The sequence below is a fragment of the Anguilla rostrata genome, chromosome 18 (genome assembly GCF_018555375.3).
Source record: "Anguilla rostrata isolate EN2019 chromosome 18, ASM1855537v3, whole genome shotgun sequence".
Classification (NCBI taxonomy): domain Eukaryota; kingdom Metazoa; phylum Chordata; class Actinopteri; order Anguilliformes; family Anguillidae; genus Anguilla; species Anguilla rostrata.
The window spans coordinates 15,622,744-15,645,822 of NC_057950.1; the positions used below are offsets into that span (position 1 = coordinate 15,622,744).

General features: G+C 42.6%; 2 protein-coding genes across 4 annotated transcripts in view; one reads left to right on the forward strand and one right to left on the reverse strand.

Moving 5' to 3' along the window:
* tacr2 (tachykinin receptor 2) lies at window positions 1-7,243 on the forward strand. Of its 2 annotated transcripts, none has more exons than XM_064316767.1 (5): window positions 1-837; window positions 2,502-2,696; window positions 3,097-3,247; window positions 3,532-3,728; window positions 4,372-7,243. In XM_064316767.1, the coding sequence occupies exons 1-5, from the start codon at window positions 422-424 to the stop codon at window positions 4,559-4,561; spliced, it is 1,149 nt and encodes a 382-aa protein (XP_064172837.1). In that variant the 5' UTR covers window positions 1-421; the 3' UTR covers window positions 4,562-7,243. The 2 variants fall into 2 exon arrangements, with proteins under 2 accessions (XP_064172837.1, XP_064172838.1); XM_064316768.1 differs by having other exon boundaries at window positions 3,612-3,728.
* The window catches only part of LOC135244462 (hexokinase-1-like), a 21,519-nt gene continuing 5,196 nt past the window's right edge, over window positions 6,757-23,079 (reverse strand). For both annotated transcript variants that reach the window (XM_064316761.1, XM_064316760.1), the window contains exons 2-18: window positions 20,852-21,014; window positions 15,841-15,989; window positions 15,541-15,660; window positions 15,066-15,161; window positions 14,789-14,888; window positions 14,392-14,575; window positions 13,763-13,918; window positions 13,079-13,312; window positions 12,085-12,389; window positions 11,348-11,496; window positions 10,800-10,919; window positions 10,490-10,585; window positions 10,185-10,284; window positions 9,549-9,732; window positions 8,588-8,743; window positions 7,995-8,228; window positions 6,757-7,871 (exon numbers count right to left, since the gene is read on the reverse strand). In XM_064316761.1, the coding sequence (XP_064172831.1) occupies window positions 7,727-7,871; window positions 7,995-8,228; window positions 8,588-8,743; window positions 9,549-9,732; window positions 10,185-10,284; window positions 10,490-10,585; window positions 10,800-10,919; window positions 11,348-11,496; window positions 12,085-12,389; window positions 13,079-13,312; window positions 13,763-13,918; window positions 14,392-14,575; window positions 14,789-14,888; window positions 15,066-15,161; window positions 15,541-15,660; window positions 15,841-15,989; window positions 20,852-21,014 (2,691 nt within the window). In that variant the 3' untranslated portion in view covers window positions 6,757-7,726. The remainder of the gene's footprint in view (window positions 7,872-7,994; window positions 8,229-8,587; window positions 8,744-9,548; window positions 9,733-10,184; window positions 10,285-10,489; window positions 10,586-10,799; window positions 10,920-11,347; window positions 11,497-12,084; window positions 12,390-13,078; window positions 13,313-13,762; window positions 13,919-14,391; window positions 14,576-14,788; window positions 14,889-15,065; window positions 15,162-15,540; window positions 15,661-15,840; window positions 15,990-20,851; window positions 21,015-23,079) is intronic.

Genomic DNA, 23,079 nt, shown 5'->3' on the forward strand with positions numbered 1-23,079 from the left:
TTATTACGGACGCAAAGTAGGCTAATATTAGACTCTGCGTCCGTAAATGTAAATGAAAGCCAAACACCTCCGTATTTCGTCGTATACTGCTGGTGCTCTACCTCGCCTTCACATTGAAACGTCATTAAATCCGACCCCCGCACGCCGTGCAGATATATCTACTTAAAATTCCATCAGTCCCGCTCTCCAAACAGCGCTCCCTGCTTGTGTGCCACTGGCTTTACTCCCGAAGTTTGGGGAGAACGAGGAACACCTCCAAGACCGGTTGAAGTCGTCTTCATTGCGTGGCTTTCTTCTTTCTGACAAACTTGATCTCCTCTATTAGAGGGACACAGTAAATACGTCTGACGTTAAACGCAAAATTCAACAAACTTTGACATCTTAGCATTCACAAATTCATGAGAAAACAGCAATCAAAAAGATGAACTTGGACATGGATAATCTGGACCCGGTGCCGTCATTGATTTCAACGATTTCGTTTGAAGATTCTGATGATGATAACGAAACTACTACGAACATGTTCGCACAGCCAGGCTGGCAAGTCGCGCTGTGGGCAATAGCGTATGCTCTGATTGTATTTGTGTCTGTCATTGGAAATGTCACGGTCATTTGGATAATTCTGGCGCACAAAAGAATGAGGACAGTGACCAACTATTTCATTGTGAGTCTGGCGTTCTCGGACGCTTCAATGGCAGCGTTCAACACCGTGTTCAATTTCGTTTACGCCTTGCACAACGACTGGTACTTCGGATTAGGATACTGCAGGTTTCAAAACTTCTTTCCCATCACAGCAATATTTGCGAGCATATATTCAATGACAGCTATTGCTGTGGACAGGTAAGGTTTCGCACACCACAGAAAATAATTGAGATAACTTTTTTTTTTTACTGTAAATGCCTGTTTTTAAGTATATGATTAGAATATATATATATATATATATATATATATATATATATATATATATATATATATATATATATATATAACTATATAACTTTGGAGGCGACTTTTTGAAATTTTGAAGGATTTTTACGTAATGCCTTTTTAATGATTAGCTATACTATTAATATATATAAATATATATAATATATATACTGAGGCGACTTTTAATGTCAAGAGATGCTCAGGCTCGTAATAAATGCCATTATTTAGTTATAATAATATACTATTACTCTTTTAAGGATGCATTCTTCACAAGGAATCAATCAGTAGCTATAAATATTACAACATTGTAACGAAAAGGTAATGTGCTATTTTCACGCATAGACACTGAGTACCGGTTTCAGCGCAGGCTACTGCACGCAAATACAGTCTGTAATCAAATTTTAATGCTGTCCTCTACTTGATACAGTTTACAGCGATTGCACTTCTTCCATTTTTGTTTAATTCTAATTACCTCATTGTCACTCTCACGAATAATTTTGATGCATGACCGTTTCTTGTAGAAAAATAATTTAGGAATAAATAAATAAATAAATTACACAACAATATGAGACATATGGCACTAATCAAGGGTTTGTTGTATCTCTGACCTCATGGAATAGGGGTTCCCAATAATTTTTCATCCAGAAACACCCTTGAATAACGACCCTGCGGCTGAGAACTCCAGCTGAATAAAATGGTTACCTATACATAACTTTATCCATCACCCACTACAGGCAACAGGCAGGGGTTATTTTTCACACTATACTGAATCATGTTTAAATTATGATCTCATTATATTATTGATCTGTATTGTAGATGTTTGTTACAATGTAAACATTTTGGAATTACAATGACCACGATATTATCAAAGCATACAGGTGTCATTTCACCAGAAATTGTATATGTAAAGGATGCAAATTGTAATTATATAAGAAATATTCTTCAAAGGGAAATGCTTTGTTACTTTGTGGTGAAGTCCCCAGTTTGAGAATGCTTGTCAATGAAATGTAATAACTGTTCTTTCATAGGCAACAGTTTCATTTCATGTGTTGCTTGCAATTCTATTCTGTCTTTATCCAAAAAATCCTTTAGTTTTGAATTACTTTATAGGTTTATGTAGTATCTAATCATACACTGAAACACACCTTTGCTGTTTTTAACAAGTATTATTATTCAGGTGATAGTCAGTCCTTTGTAAACATTGTCTGGCCATCTTTTTCATTTAATGAGAGATGGTACTCTGAAAAAAGCCATCTGTGAGTTTCTGATCTACCTTTCCAGTTTCAGTGTGATATAAGCCTCATCATGTCTATGACTGGAAATACAGTACCACAGGTCCATGGAGACAAAATGTTCAAAATGTTCCTGGGGTTCATTAACACCCTTTAATTGAGATTCATAATCATGGTTTCTGTACCACTGTGAGTGAATAATGCACGTATTCGCCAAATCTAAGCTAAACCTACACACTGCTTGGCTGATCTGTATATAAATATACACATACATACATGCTGTGCAGTATATATTAACGTATTGTTGGAATTGTCTGTCTATTCTGCTATGCTTTTATCCCATAGATACATGGCCATCATCCACCCACTGAAGCCCCGCCTCTCTTCTACCACCACGAAGGTGGTGATTGGAGTGATCTGGGCGGTGGCCTTCTCCTTGGCCTTCCCCCAGTGCTTCTACTCCAAAACCAAGTTTTACTCCCCCCGCACAGTGTGTCTGGTGGACTGGCCTGGTGACTATGGGGGGAAGCACCAGCTCAGGTGAGCGCCCCATTCCTCTCAACACCGCAGTGTGTTGGATGATTATCATGGAGGCACAACTGTGAATAGCAGACTGCAGAGAAAACGGGGAAAGTTTAAAATGCTTCTGTTTGAGTACATGCTTTTGCTGTGGGCAGTCATGTAGACCTGTACCCAGGAGAGCATCTACAAAGTAGAATGTTCAGTGTTAAATCAACTCTTACAGAATTTATAAGAGTCCACTATGGCCAGAGTTAGAGCTGAATTAACACAGGACATTTTACTGTGTACAATGGCACTTGGGGTAACAGTCACTGGCCTACATCTTGATAAACATACATTGTTTTAGGTTTAAATGGGAAAAATATATTCAATAATAACACTTGTATTTGTTGGATAATGTTAAATCATTTTGTGTCAGTTACCAGATTGCAGTGATCATTCTGATCTACCTACTCCCCCTGCTGGTAATGCTGGTGACCTACAGCCTGGTGGGCTTGTCACTGTGGGGCAGCGAGATACCAGGTGAAGCTTCAGACCACTATCAGAACCAGATACGGGCCAAACGCAAGGTCAGTATCAGAAACAGGCACAGGTCAAACAGTAGGTTACTGTCAGAACCAAAAGCGAAATGAATGCTTGTCAGGGCATGTGGTGTCCTGTTCAGAGCATTGAATCCAGACTGGTTTTGTGCCCTTGGTGCGTACAAAAAATCTTTTCCAAAATGTCATGCAAATTCTCTCACAGGGAATAGCTCCCTGAAGAGTCTTGACACTATTTTTCCCTTGCAAAATCCAGTGATGCTAATTAGGCAAATTAGGAATTGCACTGACCTGTGTGTTGGGTCACCTGACAGGTGGTGAAGATGATGATTGTGGTGGTGCTGACCTTTGCGTTCTGTTGGCTGCCCTTCCACATCTACTTCCTCCTGGGCAGCTTCAACAAGGACATCTACAAGCAGAGATACATCCAGCAGGTCTACCTGGCCATCTTCTGGCTGGCTATGAGCTCCACCATGTACAATCCAATCATCTACTGCTGTCTAAACCACAGGTAGAGTAACTCACTTCCATCTAAACCACAGGTAGAGTAACTCACTGCTGTGTAAACCACAGGGAGAATAACTCACTGCTGTTTAAACCACAGATAGAGTATCCTACTGCTGTCTAAACCACAGGTAGAGTATCTTTCTGCTGTCTAAACCACAGGTAGAGTATATTTCTGCTGTCTAAACCACAGGTAGAGTATCTTACTGCTGTCTAAACCACAGGTAGAGTATCTTTCTGCTGTCTAAACAACAGGTAGTGGAACTTACTGCTGTCTTAACCACAGGTAGAGTATATTTATGCTGTCTAAACCACAGGTAGAGTATCTTACTGCTGTCTAAACAACAGGTAGTGGAACTTACTGCTGTCTTAACCACAGGTAGAGTATATTTCTGCTGTCTAAACCACAGGTAGTGTAACTTACTGCTGTCTAAACCACAGGTAGAGTATTCTACTGCTGTCTAAACCACAGGTAGAGTATCTTTCTTTTGTCTAAACCATAGGCAGAGTATCCTACTGCTGGCTAAACCACAGGTGAACTGCCCCTTTCAATGCCTTTCTGCTTGTGTGAATTAATGATCTACTGTAGCAGTCTGATGGTGTTCACTGCCCGTGGACTCCAGTGTGAACGCATGTCTCCCGCCCTGTAGATTCCGGTCGGGATTTCGCCGAGCCTTCCGCTGGTGTCCGTTCATCCGGATCTCGGAGGAGGACCAGATGGAGCTGCAGCACATGAGGACCTTCCAAATGACCCGAAGCTACCGCACAGAGACCACGACCGCGGTCCACCGCAACTCCACCGAGCAGGAGGAGACCACAGCTAAACTCATAAAGGCCTGAGCACAGCGCCCACCGCAGGACGAGGGAGCACAGGGAAGAAACAAACACGGGCTCTCGCGGACGTGTGCAGTCGAGCGCAGTCCTTCTATCTCACTGAATACCTCACAGGAGAGCATAGGTCTTGGTGTTGAAAAGCGGCAGGAACACAGGGAGGAAAATACAGTAAACTCCCATGGCATGAGCACTAAGCCTTACTCATCACCGCCACTTCATCACAGTGACAGTTTGCCTTTTCCCCTCATTTTGAAAATGTTATCTGGGTGTTGTTTAAGTGTGTAACAGGGTGCAGGTGACTCTAGCTGTAAATAGGTGCTTGTATGTTGGATGTAGTACAATATGTGCTGTGTGATGTCAGTCGATAGCTATTCTACTGATGATATTTTTCTGCTTATCCTGCTTAACTGTTTTTCAAATTTGAGACTGAAACATGTGATAGGTTGACAGATCACACTGTATATAAGTGAGCCAGAATAGAGGGAACATTATCAACACATCCAGATGAATATAATGTTGGCTTTGAAAAACAGTCTGCTATGTGTGAAAAAAAAAATATTCACTGTGAAGTCAGAGGACTCAAATATAGAGAAAACAATGTACTAAGCACACATTATCAGTCTCAGGAGGAGACTCACAGATGAAGTCAGACAGAGAGACAGACGGACAAACAGAGACTCAAACTTACACCTACTGCCTTCACCTTATGTCCAGGGTGAGTAATTACTCCAATTTAGACCAGACAAGAAGGTGAAAGACTAGCTGTCTCCAATGGGCAGGGACTCTGCCAGGAGTCCGGGGCCCCGTGAAAAGATGCAACACAATGATGATGACATTGATAATATTCTGCTCTATTAATCCAGACATTTTGGGTATCCAGCCTGTGGTTCTCTGAGCTATTAACACTTCATTGTATCAGTAGTGTCCCAGTGTGTAGATGAATGTGTGAAAAAAGCCCTTATTCCAATCATGACCATCTTGTTAATGTCCATAATGAGATAAGTAAAACATGAAACATAATGTATATTGTATTGAAATCATTTTACACGAGGGAAATAGTAACAAATAATTTTACACGAGGGAAATAGTAACAAAGGTTCTACTGTTTGATATTGCAGGTTTAAAGACATTAAGTAAAAAGGCTTAAATACACCAGACTCCAGTGACATGCTCCATACTCTGGAATCCAGTCCTGCCTAGGTGCTGGTTTTGTTTTTCAATTTGTTTAGTCATGGCACAGTATTCACTCTTCTGGTTGCTTGTGCACCTACAATTTACCTGTGTAAGCTGCATGTGAAGTGCAGGGTGACTGGACAGCTCAGCTGGGGGACTGCAGAGTGACTGCACAGCTCAGCTGGGGGACTGCAGAGTGACTGCACAGCTCAGCTGGGGGACTGCAGAGTGACTGCACAGCTCAGTTGGGGGACTGCAGAGTGACTGCGCAGCTCAGCTGGGGGACTGCAGAGTGACTGCGCAGCTCAGCTTGGGGACTGCAGAGGGACTGCGCAGCTCAGCTGGGGGACTGCAGAGTGATGAATATGGTGATGAAGAAAAGTGGCAGCTGACTGGACATGCTTGGAAGCTGCTAACCTGCTAGTTTGCATCCACCTCAGCCGTAATATTTATCCGTTAAAGTGGTAATGCTGATAAAATGAAATTGCTGAGCATCACTTCACTGAATGGCTGCAGGTTAGTGAAGGAGAGAGTGAAATGGCAGTGAAACATGTTTCTGTCCTTTTAGTGAATCTTTTGCACAGGGTATTTGAACCAAAGATATCGAAGTGATGCTCTTGATCCTGATTGATGTCATGCCCTAGAACAAGGAACTGGTAGATACTGTAATTTTATGACTCTTACGATTCATGTAAATTTGGTAAAAGAATGTCTAAATGTTTTAAGTATTGTACGTTCCTCTTGATAGCAGCTTCTACTGAAGTAATTCTCTATTCTCTATGTTAAGCATAGACGAGAGCCAGTTCAGAGTAAAATGAAGCACTAGAGAAAATTGTGGTTGTAATTAAGTGATTGCAATCGTTATAGTTGATAGAGAATAATCAAAGAGAGGTTTACTCAAATACTGCTGGAGACAGACTGTTAGCTCTGCATCAGCCTTATACTGGTTCCCAAAACAGAAGCCTTATACGGTACTTCAAGCCAGTGAACTGGGAATGCGAGAAAAAAGATGACTTTATGCATTTGACTTCACGTCAAAATAAAATTTCATTTATTCTGTTACACTGGTTTCAGGAACACTAATGCATCTGTTGCAGTATACAAAACAAACTGGTCCCGAACTGCTGTGTCTCGGAATAGGGCATGCCTTGATCACATGGTTGTTCAGCAGATAAAGTTACAGGTTGTGCTACTGCAGCAGGCGCAGACAGTCCTCATTCATCCACAGGACACGCAAAGCAGCATGAGAGTGTACTCCCTTTCACTCCCCATACACATTTATTCAACTTCATCGTGCACACAGGGGTCCCATAAAACCAGCACACGCTTCTGCTCGCTTCATCATTGGGCTCTTATTTTTTAAGACAGGGGAGGGTTGTAATGGCAGAAGATTTGATGGAGGTGTAATTTTAACCTTATTGAAATGTCACGGTTGTCAGCAGTGCCTAATGAGAGCTGGGTAAGCACAGTGATGGTTGGGAGAGCAGCCGTGATGCGCTGCATCTGACCTCGTAAGCAACGCCATTGCAAGTGCCCCACCAAGTGCCCCACCCGCTTGCTAGCTACAGTAATTTATTCTTGTGCTTCCCGTGTTGTGCGTGCAATAAGCCCCAATCCTCAAGTACAAAAATAAAATAAATAATAGGTACATGATTGCAAGTTCTAAGCTTCTCATATAAATGTCTTCCCTTTATTCTCTAATGTACATCTATAAGAATAGTTACAGCCGTGTTAAAAGATCTTTAAATACATTAATCAAGGGTTATCCCTGGAACAGCAGCTATAATACAGGTGAGTGATGTAAGCTGTGCTGTGGTGAGAGGAAGGCATACACAGAGAATGGAGAAAATTCTGGAATATCCAGACCTTCCTGTACTGTGTGTGCCTGTAGGAGTGGCTGTGTGTGTGTTAGAATGGGAAATGCTGGAGTAGGCTGGCCTGGCTGTGGCGGGAAAGTAACACTCAGGGAGAGAGCAGTGTGCTCTGGGAAACTGCCGGTCACTGTTGTTCCTGTTGCCGTAGGCGACAGCCCACCGCAGTGATCAGTGCTGCCCCCTTCCCACTCCCGTCCTCTGACAGCAGGAAGTTGACGTTGCAATTTGGTGCTAGCTCTTTCACAGTCTGGTGCATGATCCCTGAGAAGCTGTTGGCAAAGGTGGGAGGGGCCATCAGTAACTGTTTTTAAAATGTAATTGTTCATTTATTTATTTATTTATTTATTTATTTATTTTAAGGAATGTGAAACTGAGAGGAGACTGGTACTCACTGTGGGTGCAGTTTGTACAGCGTGCCGTCCACCCCCACAGTGATGTTCAGGTGGTCCAGCCCGCGGTTCTCACGAATCTTGTCGACGACGGCGGCCATGCCAGCCCCGCAGAGCTGTGCAGCACGGCGAGACACGGTGCCACACACCTCCTTCACGATTATACTGTCATCACAGGTGCTGTCTAGACCCAGGTGCTGCAGGATGGACCTCACCTGCAGCAGTGCCAGTCGGTCACTAGGTGGCGACAAAACAACTCAGTTTAGTGAATAAAACTCTCCAGCATTAATGTGACATGCCGACTGTTTGAGAAGCTGTCACCTCTGCACTGGTACAGGTGCTTGTGCTGATTTAAGTTTCCTTTAAGTCATAAACATTTTAAATTGAATGTACGACAATGGTCCTGACCATTGTCAGATTTTACTGTTGTAAAATAAATAGTCATTTACGTGCGATTGTAGAAGCTATATGAACCTGTGTTCAAGTTACCAGCTGTGGGAAGAATATACTTTAGGGACAAGTATGTACGTACGTATGCATGTATGTATGTATCTATCAGTGTCTTTTTATGTCTGTATCATGGACGCTGAACCCACCTCTCAATCTGGGAGAGGAACTTGGTCTCAAAGATTCCACGGGTCTTCAGCGTCTCAGAGATCTGGCCCCTGAAGAGGAAGCCGCGCTTGGTCAGGTCGATCAAGATGTTCCGCACGATCTCTCCCAGGTACATCCCACTGCACATCTTCTCATACCTGAGAACACAAGGAAGGAAGTATAGGGGTTGGCACATTAGCACAGGAAATACCTGGGTTAGCCGGTTACTACATGAACTACAGGGGCTCCAGGTTGGTTAGCACAGGAGGTACCAGCGTTGGCAGGTTAGCATAGCAAGTACCAGGATTAGCAGTTTAGCATAGGAAGTACTAGGGATAGCAGGTTAGCGTAGGAAGTACCAGGGTTAGCAGGTTAGCACAGGAAGTACAGCGGTTAGCAGGTCAGCACAGGAAGTACCTGGGTTAGCAGGTTAGTACATTAACTACAGGGGGTCCAGCCTGGTTAGCACAGGAGGTACCAGCGTTGGCAGGTTTGCATAGGAAGTACAGCGGATAGCCGGTTAGCAGAGGAGGTACCAGGGCTAGCAGGTTAGCATAAAAAGTACAGCAGTTAGCCGGTTAGCACAGGAAGTACAAGGGTTAGCAGGTCAGCAGAGGAAGTGCAGCGGTAAGCAGGTCAGCACAAGGAGTACCAGGGTTAGCAGGTCAGCATAGTAAGTACAGCGGTTAGCAGGTTAGCACAAGAAGTGCCAGGGTTAGCAGGTTAGCATAGGAAGCAGCAGCGAGGTTGCGGCTCTTTATCTGGCCTCAAGCCCTCTGCAGCTCAGGCTACATCACCTTATTTGAAAAGGTGATCAAACTGCCTAAGGTCGTAAAAAATTGACAAAGTTTGTGTAATGTTTTTCATTGGGTTGACCAAATAAAAAAATTAAGCTCTGTTCGGGACAAATGCTTCCTGAGACAGTAAATGATTGAATAGTTGCACAGAGCATCAAAGAATCACCTCTGTTTCCCAGCATTCAGAGAGAGCTCATCCACAGCCACATCGTACTGCGTCCTGATGTCATCCAGACAGCCGTTGTCTCCGAAGGCTCCCCACTCCATGTTAACACACATGCGGCCCTCATCCCCATCCACCATCTCAACATTTCGCATCTCTTCCATGTAGCATGCATTGCTGCCCGTTCCTGAAACCACACCGTCACCTCTTAAATTCTTATAAAATCTGAGTCGAAAAATAGGTCACCCAATTGGGGACTGATGATTTAAATCTGATTTATCCTCAAACTGCTAACGTCTAACATTTATCAGCTCTTGCTTGTACTATGTAACTACAATGTAACCTCATTTTCCTTTCTTACTTTATCCCTTCTTTTCTGATCACAGTTGCAGTATGATCAGCAAGGCTTAACCAAATTTACAGTTTCCCATGTTAATCCAGCAGCTGGCGTAGTGTTCTCACTAACTATATCAAATTAAAATATCTTTTTATAATGATGAGCACACAATATTTAAAGCCTTCACACACATTAACATGTTGACAAGGCTAAGAAAAATAAGATTTAAAACAAAAAGTTTTTGAAACTATCTGACAGTTATCAAGTCAGTTAAATAGAGTGAGTACTGAAGTTGTGCTTACCTGCGATCAGGCCTATCTCACAGGTGGGCTCCTCATACGCGCATGTCATCATGGTCCCAACAGTGTCATTCACCACAGCCACCACGTCCAGGTCAAACTCCTACAGACACAAAAGCGCACACAGTCACACACACACACCAATACACACAGGAACATGCATGCACACTGGAACATACATTTACACACAGAAAGACATAGTATACAAACAGACATGTGTACATATACATACACTTGAACGCACGCACATGCGCACACACACACACACACACACACACAGATTTATTAAGCATTTATTAAGGCCTTGCCTCTCTTCTCTTGATTCCCTCTCGGAGCAGACCCACCACATCCTCTCCCTCACAGTCAGTGGCCTTGAATCCTTTAGTCCAGGTGAGAAGGATGCCCTGGAGCAGAAACAGGAACAGGATCAGACCATCAAATTAGTGCTTGGTAATTATTTGTAGAATTTGTGTGTGTGTGTGTGTATGTGCGTGCATGCTTTTATGTGTGTGTCCACACCAAGAGGCTTCTGTTCTTGTAAGGTACACTCAGTGAAGGACATGGCGATAAAGCACTAACAGCGATAAAGAATAAGGATAAAGCGTGCGCCTATCTCACCGCGTCCAGGCTGGTCTGCTTGCATGGGAAAGAGAATGTGAACCCCAGGGGCAGACGGGTGTTCTTCATGCCCATGTAATCCAGGAAGTCAGAGATGCAGTGAACAATGTGGTCAAAGAGCTGGAAACCAAAAAGGAGAGCATGGTTAACTGAGCAGCGGGCAGGAGCCAAATACCACAGCATCAGCCCACTTGCTCGCTCCACCGCTCGTCAAAGAGCAAAACCAACTTCTGACACATAAATCATCTTACATGCAGGTCCTGATTTAAGAACACAGCTGCCGCTTCATGAAAACCAGTACTTTTCCACAATTCATGTTCCATTAATCCAATCTAGGAAGTTATTTTTCAGAAGGTTTTTTTTTGTTGTACCAGATCACCTTGCAAGATGTCACAGTCCATGCAAGGTATATTTACAAAATAATAATTATAACCTCGGTATAAAATTGAATTAGGTTTTAGTACCAGTTGTACATAGCTGCGTTTAAGTGAGTATCTGAGATGCTATGACATGGAATAGCGATGTGGTGATCTAAGTCCTCACATTACCTCCTCACCCGTCCCCTGCATGATCTCAATGGGAATGGCGTAGATTTTATTGTGCATCTCCACTGATCGTTTCTTGCCACTGCGAATCTTCACCAGCAGCACCCTGAAGTTTGTCCCTCCCAGATCCAGGGCCAGGAAGTCTCCATTTTCTGAAACACATGAGATCACCTGTGTCACAGCTGGCCAGAGTATATGATCCATCTTTTTTGGACCCCGATTTTATCATTTTTCACTATAGTTTTGAATCATCTGTTGTGCTTCCTGAGTTGAGGGTATGTCACTGACACACGCATGTAATGGGTATTTTGCGGCTCATGCAATGCTCTGATGCACTGGCCTGAGTGACTATTTTGCATGCTGCAGACTCTCACTGACACCCAGTCACCTGTGTGTTTGTACACAGCAGTAACGCAAGAAACCCACTGCACCCCTGGTGGGACAAAGGCAGTTATGTACAGCCACTGTGGACTCCCAGTTGGATGACATAGATGAGGCTAAGGTTTGAACCCATGATCACAGGGCCCATCTTGGTAAATAGGCAGGTTTAAAACATTTACAGGCATTTTTCACAGACATGCTTATCCAGAGCAACTTACACAACTTCTGGTTAAGCATCTTGCTCAAGGTTACAACGGCCGTGTTCTACATGGGGATCGAACCTGCAACCTTCAGGTTCAGTTACATGTTGAATTATAATGTGATGTGATGTGCTGGCATTGTGTAATGCGCTGCCTCACCTGTTCCGTCAGGTGTGCTGCAAACGAAGGTGGGCAGCATCTTAACGGTGGCATCGTGATGAGTGGCCTTGCGCAGGCCATTCTCAATCTCCATCCTCATCCTGCTCTTCACCTCCAGCAGCTGCTCTTTGGTGAGCTGGAACTCAGCCAGCGTCTGTGCAATCTGTCGGGACTGCTCGGCAAGTCGGTAGGCTACCGCTGTCACCATGGCAGCACCCTTGCCGCTGCCGCTCTCTGACAGAAGGAAGCGAATGTCCGAATCGGGAACCAGCCGGCGCACGGTCTTGTGCAGACGTCGAGAGTACCTGAGGGGCACAGACCAGGTACGTCCCTATCATCTCACCATCCTGCTACTGAACTTAGCCTTCTGTTTGGCAAGCCATAATACATCAGGCAATGGTAATGTGAATTTATGCTGTTAATGATTTATCCTATATCAATTGCAGATGTGCCTATTCAGGATCAGTCAGCCTTGACACAAAGTCATGTGAGCTTCTGTTTGTTCCGTTTGTCTGATTTCCTTGTTTCTGATCGATTGATATCCTCTTCCCGGTTCATTACAGACTGATATCCTCTTCCTTGTTTGTTATAAAATGATATCCTGATCCCTGTTTGTTACAGATTGACATACTTCTCACTGTTCATTACTGACTGACATCTTGCTCTCTGGTTGTTAGACTGATATCCTCTTCTCGGTTTGTAACAGACAGACCTGGTCTCAGCTACTGACTGTGGGTCCATCTTATAGAGGGTGTTAAAGAATCAGCTGCTCACTGTGGGTGCATCTTATAGGGGGTGTTAAAGAAGCAGCTGCTCACTGTGGGTGCATCTTATAGAGGGTGTTAAAGAATGAGCTGCTCACTGTGGGTGCATCTTATAGAGGGTGTTAAAGAAGCAGCTGCTCACTGTGGGTGCATCTTATAGAGGGTGCTAAAGAAGCAGCTGCTCACTGTGGGTGCATCTTATAGAGGGAGTTAAAGAATGAGCTGCTCACTGTGGGTGCATCTTGTAGAGGGATCCGTCGATTCCCACGGTGGTGCGTAGACGCTGTGGGCCTCTGTTCTCCTTTAGTTGTGTGAGGATGGCCCCCAGGGTGGCGCTGATGAGGTTGGCCGAGCGGTGGGAGACGATGGCGCAGACATGCTGCACGGCGATGCAGTCATCATGTGACGGCTCCACACCCAGGCGGGTCAGGATCTCTTTCGCTTTTGTTAGGCCCTCCTTGTTCCTGTCAGTGAGGGAAGCAGAGGAGTCATTATCTTGGCTTTGTGTCTGAAAGACTCACAACAACAGCCTCCTGGCCTTGTGTTTGGAGACATGTAGAACTGGCCCCCTGGTCTTGTGTTAGAGAGGTTCACAGCAATGACCCTCTATCTTTGCATTAAAGAAATGCACTGTTCAGTTCAGTTCAGTACCTTAATTTTCCAAAGAAGGGAACTTCTCAATGGCCTCACTTATGGTTGTTTATTCTGGGTATTCTCGCCAGCACATCTCATGTTGTAACCAGTTAAAATGATTTATCAAGACTTTGGGAAAAAGTAAGTCTTATCCTCTTATCAACTTCAGGTATTTCTTATGTGTAAATTGAGAACGCAAATTTTTACCACATTCAAGCCATTACTTCTTGCAAAAAAAAAAACAAATAAAAAGACCATAAATCTGTGATCTGCATACTCACTTCTCGATAGCAGAGACGTGCTTTGTGTCAAATGTGCCTCTGGTGAGAAGCTCAGCAGTGATTCGGCCATCAAACAGCAGCCCCTCTTTGGCCATCTTCACCAGAATGAGCCGCACCAGTTCACCCATGTACATCCCACTCACCATCTTCTCAAACCTGGAGACACAACGCACAATGATCCAATACACTACCAAATACAAATAGTAACACCTACGAAACACAACAGGAGACAACATAATATTACAAAGCCAGCTTTGGTCTGAATCATTACTCCACTGAGGAAACTCACAGTAAATGCCTTGGGGAATGAACATTTGTAATTTCTCTTCTTGGAATGGGAACCAGAATGGAAAACCAATATAGTCTCCGGATTCTTTCAACCATGAATGGAAATATTAGTAGACATTTCCCTGGATTAACAATTGTCTTTAAAATAGACTTACAATTCAACATAATTTTGGTTTTTCATTCACAAAAAACTTGGTTGAGTTAATAAATTACCTATGCTAACTCGAAATGGAAAAAAGGAGCACTTGCAATCAATTGTGAGTCAAGGAATTAATAATGGTAATTTGATCCAGGACTTTGTGTGTGCGTATTTAAATACGTGTGCAAGGTTACAGACTCACAGATGTTTCCCAGGGTTTAGGGAGCCCCTGTCGATCTCTCTGTCGAACTCAGTGCGAATATCTTCTAGGGAGCCGTCGTCCCCGAATGCTCCCCACTCCGTGTTGATACACATCCTGCCTTCATCTCCCTCCACCAGGTCGATGTGTCTCAGCTCCTCCATGTAGCAGGCGTTCGTACCCGTGCCTGAGGAGCACCAGGGAACCATAATTCATGTAGCAGAAACACTCCCTGCTCTTTTATCACATAATTTACTGTTTTATTGCAGCTACCACTTTTAATTTATAGCGATAGGACACTTAGGGCATTTAATAGTGGAGCAGCTCCTTGAAGGTTTATTCGCTCATTCATATGAATAATGTCTCTTTTGACAACAAACACATTTCTGGGGTTCCTTACCTATGATGATACCGACTTCACAACGTTGGTCATCGAATCCGCAGGTCATCATGGTTCCGACTGTGTCGTTGACCACAGCCATGATTTCTGCCTCGTAGTCCTGAAAAATAAAACAATAACGACAAGTTAAGCCATTCCTCGTAGTCCTGAAAAACACGAGTTAAATCATTTGTGAGAGCTACTATTCAGTTTCAAACAATTTCAAAGCATTTATCAGTTCAGCACCATATTGGTCCCTTTCGCCACTTTCAGGAAGGTGTTTGAAGGTAAAACCTACCCCTCTTTTTTTAATGGCCTTGTTCAGAAGCTTCACCACATCCATGCCCTCCACTCCACTGGCTTTGAAGCGTTTCGTCCAGGTTAGCAAAATAGCCTACAGCAAACATCAGGACAGGTGTGACTCACAGGGGTGACTGACAGCAGTACATATATTAAGCATGACTAAACTTACGTTGTACAACCTCTTTTCATTCCAGTACATTCCACTGTGCACAGGGCCTGTCTACACTGGCCAGAGTTTTAGATTACAGTCTCTCTGCAGAACTACAGAATCCTCTCTAACAGTTCTTATCGAGTTCACTATAGCCTTTTTACTTTCTACGACCAGCTGATTTATTGGCTAGCTTGGTCAATGCACAGAACACAGTTAATGAAGATCAATACATAAAATGATAAAACACAGGAAGTCCCATTAAATGTAATTCAGATCTCAGATCAGTGGAATGATGGCAATAGCGTATTGGAGAACTTACCTCATCCAGTTTGGTTTGCACGCAGGGGAAGGAGAAAGTGAATCCAACAGGAAGCTTCTTATCTTTGATGTTATGTTTGTCCATGAAGTCCCCCAGGCATTCTGCCACATGGTCAAAAAGCTGTTGGGGTGGAGAGGGTGGGGTGGTCAAACAGAGAGGCCGCTACAGACGTGACACGTTCAAACTGCAGGAGCAGTCGAAGGCTGGGGGAGGGGGGTTACTGAAAGGTGAGGGGGTACAGGGTGAAAGTAGAGGAGCAGTAGTGCATCAGGGGATGGAGGATTTTAGGGGGCCCCTCACCCGTGTGCCGCTGCCATGGATAATGTCCTCCGGGGTCTCGTAGATCTGACTCTCCATCTGCACCGTCTGTCTCTTCTCATGGGACACCTTCACACGCAGGATGCGGAAGTTGGATCCCCCCAGATCCAGAGCTAAGAAATCCCCCTTTTCTGTGAAACACAAGAGAGCACAACACAAAACTCAAATGAAACCCATTTAATTGCCCCCACTCGTGGCAGTGTGGTAGACATTACATCAATGTGCGAGATGCTGTTATGACTATGCTGTCGTGACCATCGTGGAAAGTTTTTTCCACCATAGGGCCAGTACAGACAGGCGTTGTGACTGGGATGGTCAGTCATCTTGAGCTTGAGGAATGGAGAGATCTAGCAGAGGTAAAGGGTTTGAAAATTGATTTGAGGTATGGTGGAGGTACCAGTCACGGTCCTCTAGGTTAACAGCAGGGCTTTAAACTTGATGATACAGCAGTATCTGGAAAGACCAGTATCTGCACCATTTATGCATAGCTGCTTAGAGCTTAGTTTCAATACAGTGTAGTCCATAAGTATTTGGACAGTGACACAATTATTGCTGTTTTGGCTCTGTACTCCAGGACTCTGGATTTGAAATGAAACAATGAATACTGGTGGAGTGCAGACTGCCAGCTTTAATTTAAAGGTATTTACACCCATATCTAGTCATCCATGTAGGAATTACAGCCCTTGTATACATAATGCCTCCATTTTATGGGACCAAAAGTAACCTCATATTGATTGCTTTATTTCAGATCCAATGTGCCGGAGCACTGGGCCAAAACTACAAACATTGTGTCACTGTCCAAATACTTACAGACTGCATTGTATGTTACATGGTCAGGCAATGATACAGTCTATGAGCTATTTAATTCAAACCCTTAGAAATGCACTGAAACTGCATAGTAGCCCCCCCCCCCAGCACAAAAAGGAAGTTATGGTGAAAAGTATCTTCCTGCCCTTTGTGACCTCAGATTTCAACAATTCACAAGGCAGAGCAAGAATTACCTCAAAACTGGCACAAGAGCCAGACAGTAACTCTTTCAAACAGTGAGTCCTTTTAGATAATGGCCCCATAATACAGTCCCCTGTGTGTCTGGGTTCAACAAAGAGAAAAAGGTCACACTGCCAGTTCAGATCGGGGACTAGCTGTCAGCCTTGTGGAGCCAAAGGGCCAGAGGCCGGGGGACACATCTGTCCTAGGTGTGCTGATTTATTTATGCCATTACTGCTTGCCATAAGGTCTTATTTTAAACTTTAAACAAGCTTTATAACTCATTTTGCTAGCACCTCTGGGCGAGACTTACTGTACAACAAAAGTCAGGCAAGTATCAACAAGCAGCTCCAGTTGCAAGTTTTCAGACACCGAGCAATACCCTTTTCAAAAAGGCTTCTCCTTAAACTGGAAAAACAGCGGAAAAACAGCCCTAGTTTAGGGTGCTGTCACCTCTGTCTTCTGGGAGTGCAAAGGAAAGGAAAGGAAGCTGAAAGGTGAAATGCAGAAGGTTTGTCAGCAGACTTTAAGCACAGAGAATGTTCTCTCTGGCTCGAGGCCTTGCATAAGCACAGATGCCAAGTTGTATAATCTACAGATTGCTCTTTATTCGTTCTGCTTTTACATTCAGCGACATTCCTAATCCTCTAACAGATAATACAATTTAAAAACATCCTTCTCTGGCTACAAAGTGAATTGCAATGCTCTGATGATTCACTAATGTCTTCTGGCTACTGAATTGTATCACTGCCGAAAAGATCTCCTTTATTATAGCGTCACATTGGCCACAGATTTGATAATACACAGAAACAGATGACAGGTTAACTACAGTACACACTAAGTTAGGCTCCCTCTAATGCATTAGTGAGTTAATGTTTACTCATTTTAACACACTCAATTTAGATAAAATCCAGAGTACTGGAAAGATCAAACAATCATTAAACTCTGCCTTTGTGAATTACATTTTACATCAAAGCTCTCGAAAACACAGGCTAACATTGTACTACCTTGTACCAGTGCTGGCAGCAAATCAAGCACTTCAGCTGTACTGTTTCACAGTCGTGTAAATGGATTATATGTAAACAGAATGTGAGCTGTTTAAGTTGCTTTGTAATGGTGCTTTTGTCATTTTGTGTAGTAGCACCAAGGGAGGAGACAAAATTATTTAGAATGTCCTTGAAAAATATTTCTGTTCATTTGTTCATGTCATCGTCCCAATCCCCAAATCCTGTGTGGATGTGGGATAGATCTTCCAATCAATCTGTGACCTATGGTTTATATGGTTATCGTTTTATATACTCTCAGCTGACACTGGGGGAAACAGGTCAGATTGGGCTTGTATTCCCCGAGTGTTACTCAGATGTGCACATGAAAAGATAATATGTTTGATAGAATAATTCAAATAGTATTCATTGTCATGACTAACATTTAATAATTCTTTGTGTTGAGAATATTATATTTGATTATATTTGGCACTTCACTTGGTTTGTCAGTCTCTGAGTGGTTGATATACAGTAGTTCTATGGACTAAGTCTCCTTCTTTATATTCTTTTTAATGAGCAAACAGGGAGGCCGGGGTTGTATTCTCTCAGGGACCCAATGTGTAATAAAATCACCACCCTTGAATGGCGAGGAGGCTAAGCTCAGAGGTGGGACATGACTATAGCACTCTTGAGAAAGGTGTGTCTCACCAATATCCTAACTGACCTATTCATACCTGCTTTGGAATGCATTTATAGAACAACCTTTTGTTAATATCTGGTAAAAGTGACAAAAAGGCAGAGCACCCATGATAAAAATTCAAAAGAAATATTGACAAGACGTGATGTTTGAGAGTAAGATATGTTATTTACCTTGATTTGGCAATACTTGACGTGCTATACTGAATTACTTATGATCTCTCTTTCGTAAGAAGTTGCATAATACAAAGGTGAATAGAAACAGAAATGGCTGTGTGAATTGAAAAGCACACCATAATTTACAGGTTAAAATAATAGTGATGCTATGTACTGTGTGTCTTGTCTGTTTGCTAAGTCAGTGCGTGATTTAAAATACATTATGCTGTGTCTACAGAGGTGATTAATTTTTAGACATTTTCAAGCTCTGTCTTTCTCTTTGCTGTACCTTTTCTACAGCACAGAACTCTACTTTCCTTTGCTGATGAGATGTTCTTATGAGCTGCCCTATTTTTACTTCTCAATTGACAGGCATCCTGAAAGGATCTAGAGGTAAGCCTTCTGTATAGGCTATACTTAGGAACAGCGTCACTACAGAATGCTGAGCAGGTTCATGTCAGAGCATGTGAGAGCTGTTGCATGAAGCTGATTCACGTTATTCAGGGTCACACCACGTGCCATGGATCTAAACCAGAGTGTCAAACTTATGTCCTGGAGGGACATAGTGACCACAGGCTTTTTGTGATTTCCATCCCAGCAGCAGCCATTTGAAGCCTTGGCAACATGGGAACATAGCCCATCAAATACTCAAATTAAACATTGATGCTTTCTTAAGCCCATTAAATATGTAAATCACTGATGTTGAAACGCACCGAAAACCAGCAGACACTATAGCCACTACAGCAGAGTCCTACACCCATGATAGAAACACTTGTTCAGTCCTTGCGGCTGTTTGCATGTTTGAGGTAAAGCCATACCATATAAACAGGTGCCATAATTTGCAAGTCAGGGAAATGTGAGAAGGGTAGATACGAGCCTGGAAAGCAGCCTGGAGGAGGGCTTCTACTGGCTGCCACTGTGTGGGTGTCAGTGCACTGTAACTCACTATTCTATACATCAACCATCACATACATATGAGCTCTAACAAATTCTGCAACATTTTAGCAGCATGTAAATCTGAAACTGCATTGCTGTTCACTGATTTTCATATAATGTAGGTGACATTGTGGGGTATTTAAGCTTTATATGCTCTCAATACATTTGGGCTCCAGAAAAGATATGGTAGAGGCTGGAGGTGCGATAAGTGGTGCTGGACACCCCCTACTCAAGAGGAGAGCACGTGGCTGTCTGTGCTCTCTTGAACCGATAGTGGTGGATCCAGCAGTGAGTGCTGACGTGTGTAAATAGGCATTCGAAATTGGGTAGAGAATTGATGAAAAGCATAACAAAAACCTACACAGGTACACTGTGTTGCAGTTCACATGCAGCCCCTTCAGCTTGCCTTGGACACAAAACCTGTCTTTGTGAGAAGCACATGTACAGGCTGGCAGTTACTCCCCATAAACAGGCTAGTATTTACACCCCACATACAGGCTGATATTTACTCCCCAACCAGCTAAAGAAAGGACATCTCTCCCATAAGAAGAGTAGGGAGCTGTGTTTTTATTTATTTACTGAATCTGACCTACTTATCAAAACAATAATGTTTACAGACATCAAACAGCTTTTAGATGTCATTCAGTGTTATTGAAGTCTCACATTAGTTGACTTCCTGTGAATATAAAGGAGAGAAGCCTCTGTGGAAAATGGGTGCATTCAATTGTTTCCTTCACCTAAGTGAAGTTGTGGATTACATTGAACCCTTGAGGGGGTCATCTTGACTCTTGACTCTTGTTATGTACAAAAACTACTTGAGTTAAACAGGCTTGTGGGGCAAATTGGCAGTCATTTTTACTGCCAATGAAATTGCATAATGTTCTGATTTATGATTTTTGCTAGTGTAGTGTAGTATAATTGTTATGGTTCTGAGCTTGAAAACTCAGAGGTTGTGGGTTTGATTCCCATCTGGAAATCGAGCCCTGTTGTACCCTTGAGCAAAGTACTTAACCTGAATTGCTTCAGTAAAATATCCAGCTGTATAAATGGATAGCATGTAAGAATGTAAACTGGATAAGTATCTTGGATTAAGAGCGTCTGTGCCAAAAGTGTAAAATGTTTAATATAATGTCATTAACATTGCCCAATCTTCAGGGATATCCGGCTATTGCATAAAAAATGTTAAATGGGTAAATGAAGTAACAGATTAGCGCACAGTTCCCAAATTTTCTGACCTGATCCGTCAGGTATGGACCTGACGAAGGTGGGCAACATCTTCACAGTGGCAGTGGGGTTGGTGTCGCGTCCCAAGCCAGCCTTCATTTCCTGTCTGAAACGCCCCATGATGTCCAGGAGGGTCTCATCCGAGAATCGCATGGAGTACAGGTACTTATCAATCTGAAAAAAAAATCAAAATCATCACTGCTGTAGGTACTAATCAATCTACAAAATCAAAATCCTTACTGCCGTAGGTACTAATCAATCTGTAAAATCAAAATCCTCACTGCTGTAGGAAGTGAACACTCAGAACATTCAAATTTGATGAAAACGTCACAATTTTTGTCACATCATGTGGATGCTTACAGAACATTAAACCCCACACTCAAACTGAAGTGAAATCAGTATTTTTTTTATTTTCAATTTTCAGTTTAAAACGCAGACAAATCCAACCATTCATCCTTTGTGAGGATGCAAGATGTGCCCGTCACTCCCATAGCCTGGATAAAATGAGGTGTTCTGTGTCACTTCCTCCCAACCAGCTGTTGGTGTCAAGACATTGTCCTGTTACTAATGAGGTTACCTGGGGTCAGTGGCAAATTCCATGCGTCCTTGTATACACAGTGTCTGTGGTATTGGAGTGAGCATGTTAACATGAAGGTGATGTTTTTTGCAATGGCCAGCTAATTAAAGTCCTGGATTGAGTAGAACATGCTTGTTATACTGTTTCACAAGAAAGGCAATGAAATAATTCCAGAAGAGAGAAGCATGACTCACTATGACTCAGTATAACAGTATGACACACTGCAGTCATTGTGATACTGAACAATGAAATATGGAAATAAGGGGCAATTCTGAGGACTGAATATGACCATTTGGTTATACTCAAGATGGCTGACAAAGGTGACCCATAATAATAATACTACTACTACTACTACTAATAATAATAATAAGTCTCCAAAAATACTATTATTATTATACTTAATACACAAAAAGTATTTCTTAATAACACTAAGCGAGTTTGAAGGTCATTGAGAGAGCAGTCACATGCAAACATAAGTAAGTTTGGTGTTTCTCCATTCAGTGATGTGGGCGGAATATAAAATTATTACACCTTTAGAGGGTGTCTGGTTAAATCTCTGAAGTGAAGACTTTTGGAGTCCCAGCTGGGCTGAAAGAGACCCCCCCCTTCCATAAAAGTCCACAATAAAAACCCTGGCATAGGTAATGGCTTCAATAATTAATTCCATTGAAAGAAACGGAAGTACGTTTTATACTTCAATTCAATCTGCAATGAGGCCATCCGTGAATGAAAGATTCAAAGCATTTAAACCAGAAAAGTAGCTGTCAATCAGTTATTGCTTCCTGTCCGCAAAATTTTCTTTCAGTAGTATTCTGCTGATCTGCCAGTTGTGATGACATATAACAGGTTTTACTGATCACAGTTTGGTATTTTACTGCTCCTGGTCTCCATGGTTATTTAATCAGCAGTGTTACTGTATTTGTGCATACACACATCTGACTCCGCGCTCGCTCATAAATTATATTGCCTAGAAACATCCCTCATCTCTGTATACTTATGGTTGTGCCCAGAACTGCTTCCACATCCTGTTAGATAAGCCTTCCTCTACACACTATGAACGCTCTGAATTTCAGGAAGTAGCTTAATGTCGTAAAACTGTTACATTGGGAATCACAAGTTTTACTCAAATGAGTAACAGTTAACCATTTTAATGAATCAGGTTGACTCTACCTTTACAAGTATGGAAGTTTGAAGCAACACTGTGATAAAAAATAATGATTTTATGATTCCTTTCAATGTGTAAAGGTTAAAAGCAGTCATCATAATCAGTTCTGTGAAACCCAGCACAGAAAATCCAGCTTTACTACGTACAAATCAAGTATTTTCCCATTTCCCCATACATTTAGTGGCTGGTACATATAGCATAACTTTTTTCAGTGTAGCTGCACTGTGCAACTCCTCGTCATTATGAAAAGAGAACAAAATATACTCAGACTTGATCAGTATCAATCTAACCAGACCAAGACGGATCATTTTCACATTAAAAGCTGGATTCAACATAGGCTTAATTTCCAAGAAGATAATTTAGCGGATTAGCCTAGTTGTTGTCTGTTTGTGTTAATTATTTTCTCACATCAGGAAGTGACTCCTCGGTTCCTTATTTGTTGTGTGCAGTCAGAGCACCATGAAGCCTGGAAACAAGTGTCAGATTACCGCACACAT

What these genes read in the sequence shown, in the direction of transcription:
- tacr2 (XM_064316767.1), top strand. Translation starts at nt 422, where the DNA reads ATGAACTTGGACATGGATAATCTGGACCCGGTGCCGTCATTGATTTCA. An exon ending in ACAGCTATTGCTGTGGACAG is followed by an intron (nt 838 to 2,501) that starts GTAAGGTTTCGC and finishes TTTATCCCATAG; the next exon opens with ATACATGGCCATCATCCACC. An exon ending in TACTGCTGTCTAAACCACAG is followed by an intron (nt 3,729 to 4,371) that starts GTAGAGTAACTC and finishes CCCGCCCTGTAG; the next exon opens with ATTCCGGTCGGGATTTCGCC.